Source organism: Oncorhynchus gorbuscha, linkage group LG06 (genome assembly GCF_021184085.1).
Source record: "Oncorhynchus gorbuscha isolate QuinsamMale2020 ecotype Even-year linkage group LG06, OgorEven_v1.0, whole genome shotgun sequence".
Lineage (NCBI taxonomy): Eukaryota > Metazoa > Chordata > Actinopteri > Salmoniformes > Salmonidae > Oncorhynchus > Oncorhynchus gorbuscha.
The window spans coordinates 57603396-57614559 of NC_060178.1; the positions used below are offsets into that span (position 1 = coordinate 57603396).

An 11164-nucleotide genomic window follows, 5' to 3' on the forward strand; every position below is an offset into this window, starting at 1 on the left:
TACTCGCACTCACATACCGTACATTCACACACACACACACACACACACACACACACACACACACACACACACACACACACACACACACACACACACACACACACACACACACACACACACACACACACACACACACACACACACACACACACACACACACACACACACACACACACACACCAAAATATGCTGTTCATTACATGGTGAAAAAAAGTAATTTATTGGTATCTGTTTTGTTGATGTAGAAAAAAAAGTGGTGATACTGGCAGAGATCTGACAGGCTAATCCAGCTAGCTAAATTGGCAGTACTACTGCTGAAAGATGAGACAGGTGGTAGATAGAGGCCTATGGTACCATGTTCACATACACAGAGAGCTATTTCTTGCTTCTATGAACATATTTGAAAGTAAAATAAGTACAGAAATGTAGACCAAAGCAAAATACTCTCGCATAGACATGTTTAATGCAGGATGATTTTTAAAAGGAGATCCCAAGGATGTTAGGTGTTTTTAGTGAAGCTGTTACAAAGGTAATTGATCCAGACAACGTAGCTATGACGTCGAGCTTCATCTGACGTCGTCTTGGAAGTCTCATGGGGGCTCATTACTTTCATGCATGTATCTCTGAGAATCTCTCTCTTTTCAGAAAATGCTCAAATATTTCATATTCAAACATTGCTTTCTGGAATCAAGTCACTTGTTGAGGAGACACACTTTGAAATTCAATTCACAATTCAAACACAGTCGACATGTGTGACACCAAGTCCTGGTATCCCTTAGCTGTTGGTGCATTTGTGTGTCAAATATAGCAAAACATATGGCCAGTTTGCATACCTTATGAAAGATCAGAGCAAAAAAAGGAAAGCAAACAGAACAACGCACCAAAAAAACAAATCACATTTTCTAAACTCAGATACTGAGCATTAACATTGAGGTCAGTCTTTCCCATACATTTTCTTCACATATAGATTTATTTACTGTTAAATATCGTAAATCTTTTATAAAATAATTCCTCGGAATTCATTCTATGTACATAGACAAGAGTGCACAGGATGGATGGATGGTGTGACATGCCAAGGTGTTTTGGCCAGGCAGGAGTTGCTGTATTCTTGTAGGTATTGATTGTTTCTCTCTTAACCTGGTCTGTTCTCTCTCACTAGGGGATGACTGGTTTCCACACCATAACTACGGTGGCCCTAAGGGGCAAAGTAGATTAAAGTTCATTTTGCTCCTTAGGGCAACCGTACATAATACCACTAATAAATATTAAACTCAATTAACTTCCTGCATGTTCTCAGCCAAGGGACAACACTTCAACATGACGATGACCAACTCGGTGACAATAATAGCAACACTGAGTCTCAGCCCTGTCCTCTGTCCCCTCAACAGAACATGGTTTCAGGACTATCCACAATAATGGATACTAAAACCGTGTAAAAAAATATTGTTTGTTTTTCCGGCATGTTATAGCTCGATCAGCTCCATAGACAAACAGAGATGGCGTTTTTCATTGATGTGCATTGAAATACAAGGCAAAAACACACAGCACATAGCTACATACAAGGCCTGCATGCTCTGTTGCCTAGAAAAATAAATGGTTTGCGCTTTAGCATTGATCTCTGATATGACCTCCCACCATTTTGTGGATCCTTACCAGAAATGGGAGATGTCGGCTTGGGTTATTTAGACGATGGCAATGCTGATGCTTGGCAAAGGGGCAAAGTTTCTCCTAGTTAGAGATCTAGGCTCAGCTTGCCCTCCCACAATCCTAACCTTTAGTGGGGAAAATGCAAAACTGACCTAAGATCAGTGTTTGGGGGCAACTTTAACCTACACCTGTTGGCTCGGTCATGGTATACAATGACAAGAATGGCACTATTGCTCCAACACTGCAAATATACACAATGACAATGTGATTGTTGTTGTTGTTGTATACTTCTCTCCAAAAAACACAACAGTAAGACATCATACAGACAAGAACATTCAATATCAACCTGTGACAGAATACTTCATGTGGTTTCTGTTTTCATTTGGGTTGTTATTTAAAAAAACAAACCAAATCACAACGTATCGGCATCCACAGAACTCTGACGAGAGCAGATATTTCTGTATATTACTAAGAAATGTTTAGCTGATAATCACAGTATATTATAGTAAGTATGCTTGTTGTTCAAAATGGCAAAAATACTAATGACTCTCAATTGCTGGTGTGTTTGCCTAAAACACTAGTACTGAGCTTCTTGAAGCACTGAAGGTACACATCAGAGAGTAGCCGACGGATTTAGTGACTCACAAAAGAGAAAGTAATCGCGTGGAGCATTTGCTTTGAGCGAGGAATAAACGCGCGTGTTCTGTTCACACACATCCGTATGGTTTAGATATGTAATGATAATACCATACTATAGTGGTAAACCTACCTTCAACAAAAAGTGCTGCATCCCGTGGTGTGGGACTCACATTCCTTTAATTAAGGAGAGAAAAAACGGTTCTGTGTACGCCTGCTCGTTGGGGGGCTTATACGACCATGTCGAAAACGCACGAAAACAAAACAAAGAATGAAAGTTTTTTTTTCTTTTTTAAACACACAAGTCGTGATTGGAATAGAGTTATTCATTATTATTTGTTGTAGTTCCTAAAAAGGTGGTGAGGTTTAGAGGGAGGGATGGAAGGGAGGGAGGCTGGGGCTGTCTCTCTCTTCCCCAGGTATTTAGACTACACAGTAGTTTCATTTCTCCAGGGTCCCGTGCGTATATTCCCTGTGCTGTCTGATGCGTATACAGAACCCTCGTGTAGGCCACCTTTAAGGATCCCATTCTGATTGGGCGGTGGGTTCTGGGGGTAGGATTGTCTGCGCGGGTGCATCTCCAGGTGGCGATGCGGCACGATCAGGTCCTCCTCATTGGCTTTTTTGCCACAGCCGCACAGAAAGGTGCCCGTGTCGCCAGCCTCTGCCTGGCACAGAGTGGGGAACAGGTCCGCCTTGGCACAGCAAGGCACGTGCCGGTGGCAGGGGGCATGGCACGCCAGTGCCGCCTCGTGAGTCACCGCCGCTGCGGACGCATGGCATGTGTGGTGGCCCACTTCGTGGGGGGAAGCAGTCAGGTGGCAGATGTGTCCGAGGCGCTCATGCGTGCTGTGAGGGCTGTCTGTGTGGGAGCTGTGGATAGAGCCTCCGTCTACGCTAGAGGGGATGTGGTAGGCGTACTCCCTCTCTGCCACCCCCCCTGTGCCAGCCTGCCGGTGGCGGCTAAAGTGGCGAGGCTTAGTTCTAGTGCTGCCCTTCAGGCAACGATGCAGGTGGATGCCTGGCCGGTAGCCCTCTGGGTCAGTGTGCAGGAGCACATGCGCCGTAGGCTCCTCCTCCATCAGCTGCTGGCTGTGCAGGGCGGTGCAGCAGGGTGCCACGGGGGACAGGCATGTCACATGGTTCTGCGCCGGTGTCAGGCTGCCATGCTTACAGTGACCCAAGGTGCCACTTTGGGCATGTCCTCCCAACAGGGCCTTACCCGGGCACGGCGAATCCAGGTGGCAGTGCCCGTGCCCATGCCCTATTGTATCCCCATTGACATTAACCTTTGGACACAAGTGACCATGACCGTGGCAACCATGGTTGGTGCGTCTCCCAGGGCAGCAGGCGCACCAGCAATGCCACACGTCGTCCCGCTTTGCACAGTGGTGGATGAGCACGAAAAGGCCCAGCGTGACGGAGAAGGCACCGTACATGCAGCTGAAGATCATGTCCAGGAAGTGGCCCTGCGACACAGCCAGCGCCCCGAAGGCCCACGTGGCCACGAACAAGAAGAGGGTGAAGGCTGCTGTCCTCAGTTGGGCCTTGAACGAATGCTCGTTGGCCAGCAGAGAGGGGTTGATGACAATGGCTGAGTGGCAGCCTGCGTGGCACTGCCCTCTGTTGGGCGGTGGTGGCAGTGCTCCGGGCTCTCCTCCCCCTCCCTGGTGGCAGTGCCCGCCCATGCCCGTGACAGACGCCAGTCTCTGCTGCTCCTGAGTCAGGGCTTTCAGTTCGTACTTCCTCTCTGGGTGGCGCCTCAGCTGGATGAAGGTACACAGGAAGTAGACGCAGGTGACCAGGACGATGAAGGCCACAGGGCCATAGAAGGCTCCCAGGCTGGACTCCCACACCATCCAGCAGCTGCAATACACACACACACACACACACACACACACACACACACACACACACACACACACACACACACACACACACACACACACACACACACACACACACACACACACACACACACACACACACACACACACACACACACACACACACACACACGGCTAAATTAACATCACTGTATGACCTCTGTGTGTTTGCTTTAATAAACACTGAAATACATAAACCCAGAGAAGAGCCATAGGCATCTTGAAGCGATAAATGACTTTAAGTGATAAAGAAAACAAAGGGGGGTGGGCATCATACACTGAAGTGTGACTCATATCATCAGATCTATCTGCATCTAATCCATTTTGGAGGTAAATAGTCTTTGCAGGATATAAGTGCATGGAGACTTGACACAGCCGTTGATGAGGCATCTAAAGTTTCACTTTAAAACATAAAAGAAAAATATCAACCTCTACAAAAAATGTCCTTTAATTTGAATCCACATCATAATTCACATATCCTGTTGATGCAGGATTATTTTCCTGCTCTAGCAAACGGGCTAAAATTAAGATCCTACCTGTGTGTGTGCATGTGTGCTTAAAACTGTGACTGTGACCTTGAGAATAGGGGACTGCTGGGTGACTTACTAGGGTGACGTCTCCCCACTGCCATAGTTGTCAATATTGACGCCTGCTGTGATTCCACAGATGATGAAGGGCACTCCGCCACTGACTAAATAAAACCTGAAGAAAGAGAGAGAGAGATTATAAAATGTGTGACATATAAAAGTCACTTTACAACACCAATATCCTCTGTTTTCTGGGTTGTACTGCCAGTAATCAATAGCAGGGAGCCAGAGAGAGAGAAAGAGAGAGAGAGTCAGTGATAGAAATAGTCAGTGAAAGAGAGAGAAAGAGTCAGTCAGAGAGAGAGAGATAATCAGTCAGTCAGTCACAGTCAGAGAGAGAGAGAGAGAGAGAGAGAGAGAGAGAGAGATAATCAGTCAGTGATAGAAATAGTCAGTGAAAGAGAGGAGAGAGAGAGAGAGATAATCAGAGTAGTCCGTCAGAGAGGGATAGTCAGAGAGAGATAATCAGTCAGTCAGAGAGGGAGAGAGAGAGAGAGAGAGATAGTCAGTGATAGAAATAGTCAGTGAAGAGAGAAAGAGTCAGTCAGAGAGGGAGTCAGAGAGAGAGAGATAATCAGTCATCAGTCAGTCAGAGGGAGAGAGAGAGAGAGAGAGAGAGAGAGAGAGAGATAATCAGTCAGTCAGAGAGGGGGAGAGAGAGAGAGAGATAGTCCGTCAGAGAGAGATAGAGAGAGAGATAATCAGTCAGTCAGAGAGGGATAGAGAGAGAGAGAGATAGTCCGTCAGAGAGGGATAGAGAGAGAGATAATCAGTCAGTCAGAGGGATAGAGAGAGAGAGGGAGAGAGATAGTACGTCAGAGAGGGATAGAGAGAGAGAGAGAGAGAGAGAGAGAGAGAGAGAGAGAGAGAGAGAGAGAGAGAGAGAGAGAGATAGTCCGTCAGAGAGGGAGAGAGAGAGAGATAGTCCGTCAGAGAGGGATAGAGAGAGAGATAATCAGTCAGTCAGAGAGGGATAGAGAGAGAGAGAGAGAGAGAGAGAGAGAGAGAGAGAGAGAGAGAGAGAGAGAGAGAGAGAGAGAGAGAGAGAGAGAGAGAGAGAGAGAGAGAGAGAGGTCATGATCAGATGAGCTCCTGCATTTTCAGCATGTTCTTAAAAAAATATAGATTTAGAGTTAGATAGACTTGGATCTTTTGTCAGGAACATATACAGTATGCTATCCTCTACAACATAACATTCACTCCAAATCAAAACTCAAACCTACAACCTGATTTTGGACGGAATTACGGAATCACCTGGAAGGCTTAAATGCTCTGGAAAACAACAGAAACCTGAAAACTCCATCCAACCTAGAACTGAGTGAGTAATGTTTAGTCTGAAGCTATATTTTATTTCCAAAAGCCAAGAAGAAAAATACATTACATCACTTTATAAGGACTGAATGCTAAATTAAGACTGCCAAGCTTGATACAACTTCAATTAGCACTGACGTGTCAAGCGAGAGGTGTCAAAGCCCTTTAGCCCAACAATGGCAGGAGTCGCGCAGTCTGCTCCAACCAAATGGAGGCCTTAGAAGCTGCCTCCCGCTGTCCAGAGGTAATTAAAATACAGTACCATGTGTATGTAAAGAATGATAGGCAAGAACAGATCACAAAATGAAGCTCCTTATGGAAAATCAAGAGATACTTTTTGCTGACTATTATAAAAATGGGAACATCAGCAACCTCATCTTCCACACAAACCATCTCCTGGCATGGTACAGTGCTATATTAGCACACTACCCCTCTGTTAAGAGAGGGGGGTGTTTACGAGGGGTGGAAACTCAGGATACTAGACAACGAGGACTCTGACTCAGCTAATATACATCTCTTTAAGTCTGGAACAGTAATGGTACAGGGCAACCCCAAACAGTTTCAGCTGGACTTTCACCTAATCAAAGAATTAGCCCTGTTATGCAGGTGAATGAGGACCCAAAAGCGACTTGGCGAAAACAGAGTCTTTAATCCAGTAAAGTAAATCTACAATCATAAGGCATAATTCCACTCGTAATGACGAGAACAGACTGGAGACTCGATCAAGAACACGACACGACAGGGCGATACACAGACACAGCACGGTGAACAATAGACAAGGATCCGACAGGGCAGAAACGGAAAACAAGGGGAGAAATAGGGACTCTAATCAGGGAAAAGATAGGGAACAGGTGTGGGAAGACTAAATGATTGATTAGGGAATAGGAACAGCTGGGAGCAGGAACGGAACGATAGAGAGAAGAGAGAGAGAAGGGAGGGAGAGAAAAAGGGAAAGAACCTAAAAGACCAGCAGGGGAAAATGAACAGAGGGAAAAGCAAAATGACAAGACAATCTAAGACAAAACATGACAGTACCCCCACTCACCGGCGCCTCCTGGCGCACTCGAGGAGGAATCCTGGCGGCAACGGAGGAAATCATCAATCAGTGAACGGTCCAGCACGTCCCGAGACGGAACCCAACTCCTCTCCTCAGGACCGTAACCCTCCCAATCCACTAAGTATTGGTGACCCCGTCCCGAACGCATGTCCATGATCCTACGTACCTTGTAAATAGGTGCGCTCTCGACAAGGACGGGAGGGGGGAGGGAAGACGAACGGGGGTGCGAAGAAAGGGCTTGACACAGGAGACATGGAAGACAGGATGGGACGCGACGAAGATGTCGCGGAAGAAGCAGTCGCACAGCGACAGGATTGACGACCTGGGAGACACGGAACGGACCAATGAACGCGGAGTCAACTTACGAGAAGCTGTCGTAAGAGGAAGGTTGCGAGTGGAAAGCCACACTCTCTGGCCGCAACAATACCCTGGACTCTTAATCCTACGTTTATTGGCGGCTCTCACAGTCTGTGCCCTGTAACGGCAAAGTGCAGACCTCACCCTCCTCCAGGTGCGCTCACAACGTTGGACAAACGCTTGAGCGGAGGGAACGCTGGACTCGGCAAGCTGGGATGAGAACAGAGGAGGCTGGTAACCCAGACTACTCTGAAACGGAGATAACCCGGTAGCAGACGAAGGAAGCGAGTTGTGAGCGTATTCTGCCCAGGGAGCTGTTCTGCCCAAGACGCAGGGTTTCTGAAAGAAAGGCTGCGTAGTATGCGACCAATCGTCTGATTGGCCCTCTCTGCTTGACCGTTAGACTGGGGATGAAACCCGGAAGAGAGACTGACGGACGCACCAATCAAACGACAGAACTCCCTCCAAAACTGTGACGTGAATTGCGGGCCTCTGTCTGAAACGGCGTCTAACGGGAGGCCATGAATTCTGAACACATTCTCGATGATGATTTGTGCTGTCTCCTTAGCGGAAGGAAGTTTAGCGAGGGAATGAAATGTGCCGCCTTAGAGAACCTATCGACAACCGTAAGAATCACAGTCTTCCCCGCAGACAAAGGCAGACCGGTAATGAAGTCTAGGGCGATGTGAGACCATGGTCGAGAAGGAATGGGGAGCGGTCTGAGACGACCGGCAGGAGGAGAGTTACCCGACTTAGTCTGCGCGCAGTCCGAACAAGCAGCCACGAAACGGCGCGTGTCACGCTCCTGAGTCGGCCACCAAAAGCGCTGGCGAATAGACGCAAGAGTGCCTCGAACACCGGGATGACCAGCTAACTTGGCAGAGTGAGCCCACTGAAGAACAGCCAGACGAGTGGAAACAGGAACGAAAAGGAGGTTACTAGGACAAGCACGCGGCGACGCAGTGTGTGAGTGCTTGCTTAACCTGTCTTTCAATTCCCCAGACTGTCAACCCGACAACACGCCCATAAGGAAGAATCCCCTCGGGATCAGTAGAAGCCACAGAAGAACTAAACAGACGGGATAAGGCATCAGGCTTGGTGTTTTTGCTACCCGGACGGTAAGAAATCACAAACTCGAAACGAAGCGAAAAACAACGCCCAACGAGCTTGACGGGCATTAAGTCGTTTGGCAGAACGGATGTACTCAAGGTTCTTATGGTCTGTCCAAATGACAAAGGAACGGTCGCCTCCAACCACTGTCACCATTCGCCTAGGGCTAAGCGGATGGCGAGCAGTTCGCTTGGTTACCCACATCATAGTTGCGTTCAGATGGCGACAGGCGATGAGAAAAATAAGCGCAAGGATGAACCTTATCGTCAGACTGGAAGCGCTGGGATAGAATGGCTCCCACGCCTACCTCTGAAGCGTCAACCTCGACAATGAATTGTCTAGTGACGTCAGGAGTGACGAGGATAGAGCGGACGTAAAACGTTCTTTTAGAAGATCAAAAGCTCCTGGGCGGAACCGGACCACTTAAAACACGTCTTGACAGAAGTAAGAGCTGTGAGAGGGGCAGCAACTTGACCGAAATTACGAATGAAACGCCGATAGAAATTAGCGAAACCTCCAAAAAAGCGCTGCAACTCGACACGTGACCTGGAACGGGCCAATCACTGACAGCTTGACTTTAGCGGAATCCATCTGAATGCCTTCAGCGGGAAATAACGGAACCGAGAAAAGTAACGGAGGAGACATGAAAAGAGCACTTTCAGCCTTCACGTAGAGACAATTCTCTAAAAGGCGCTGTAGAACACGTGCCGAACGTGCTGAACATGAATCTCGAGTGACGGTGAAAAATCAGGATATCGTCAAGATAGACAAAAACAAAGATGTTCAGCATGTCTCTCAGAACATCATTAACTAATGCCTGAAAACAGCTGGCGCATTGGCGAGACCAAACGGCAGAACCCGGTACTCAAAATGCCTTAACGGAGTGTTAAACGCCGTTTCCACTCGTCCCCTCTGATGCGCACGAGATGGTAAGCGTTACGAAGGTCCAACTTAGTAAAGCACCTGGCTCCCTGCAGAATCTCGAAGGCTGATGACATAAGGGGGAAGCGGATAACGATTCTTAACCGTTATGTCATTCAGCCCTCATCTCACGCAGGGGCGCAGAGTACCGTCCTTTTTCTTAACAAAAAGAACCCCGCCCGGCCGGAGAGGAAGAAGGCACTATGGTACAAGGCCAAGAGACACAGATAAATAATCCTCGAGAGCCTTACGTTCGGGAGCCGACAGAGAGTATAGTCTACCCAGAGGAGGAGTGGTCCCCGGAAGGAGATCAATATACAATCATACGACCGGTGAGGAGGAAGGGAGTTGGCTCGGGACCGACTGAAGACCGTGGCGCAGATCATGATATTCCTCCGGCACTCCTGTCAAATCGCCAGGTTCCTCCTGAGAAGTGGGGACAGAAGAAATGGGAGGGATGGCAGACATTAAACACTTCACATGACAAGAAACGCTCCAGGATAGGATAGAATTACTAGACCAATTAATAGAAGGATTATGACATACTAGCCAGGATGACCCAAAAACAACAGGTGTAAAAGGTGAACGAAAAATCAAAAAAAGAAATAGTCTCACTGTGGTTACCAGATACTGTGAGAGTTAAAGGTAGTGTCTCAAATCTGATACTGGGAAGATGACTACCATCTAAGGCAAACATGGGCGTAGGCTTGTCTAACTGTCTGAAAGGAATGTCATGTTTCCCGAGCCCATGCTTCGTCCATGAAACAACCCTCAGCCCCAGAGTCAATCAAGGCACTGCTGGCACCCGAACCGTCCAGCGTAGATGGACCGACATAGTAGTACAGGATCTAGATGAAGAGACCTGAGTAGTAGCGCCACCAGTAGCCCGCTACTGATGAGCTCTGGCCTTTACTGGACATGAATTGACAAAATGTCCATCAAATCCGCAATAGAGGCACAGGCGGTTGGTGATCCTCCGTCCCTCTCCTTGGTCGAGATGCGAATACCTCCTAGCTGCATGGGCTCAGTCTCTGAGCCAGAGGAGGACTTTGACCACTGCGTGGAGTCCCTCCAGAAAACGAGCGAGCAGCGCCGGCTCGTTCCAGTCACTAGAGGCAGCAAGAGTGCGAAACTCTATAGAGTAATCCGTTATGGATCGATCACCTTGGCATAGGGAAGCCAGGGCCCTAGAAGCCTCCCTACCAAAAACTGAACGGTCAAAAACCCGAATCATCTCCTCTTTAAAGTTCTGGTAATTGTTAGAACAATCAGCCCTTGCCTCCCAGATAGCTGTGCCCCACTCTCGAGCCCGGCCAGTAAGGAGTGAAATGACGTAAGCAACCCGAGCTCTCTCGCTAGAGTATGTGTTGGGTTGGAGAGAGAACACAATATCACACTGGGTGAGAAAGGAGCGGCACTCCGTGGGCTGCCCGGAGTAGCAAGGTGGGTTATTAACCCTAGGTTCCGGAGGCTCGGCAGGCCAGGAAGTAACAGGTGGCACGAGACGAAGACTCTGGAACTGTCCAGAGAGGTCGGAAACCTGAGCGGCCAGGTTCTCCACGGCATGGCGAGCAGCAGACAATTCCTGCTCGTGTCTGCCGAGCATGGCTCCTTGGATCTCGACGGCAGTGTTACGAGCATCTGTAGTCGCT

General features: G+C 48.1%; 1 protein-coding gene across 2 annotated transcripts in view; it reads right to left on the bottom strand.

Annotated features, from left to right (window-relative positions):
• Positions 1 to 201: 201 nt before the first annotated feature.
• The window catches only part of LOC124038145 (adhesion G protein-coupled receptor A3-like), a 304056-nt gene continuing 293093 nt past the window's right edge, over positions 202 to 11164 (bottom strand). For both annotated transcript variants that reach the window (XM_046353649.1, XM_046353648.1), the window contains 2 exons: positions 4776 to 4871; positions 202 to 4149 (listed from right to left, as the gene is read on the bottom strand). In XM_046353649.1, the coding sequence (XP_046209605.1) occupies positions 2712 to 4149; positions 4776 to 4871 (1534 nt within the window). In that variant the 3' untranslated portion in view covers positions 202 to 2711. The remainder of the gene's footprint in view (positions 4150 to 4775; positions 4872 to 11164) is intronic.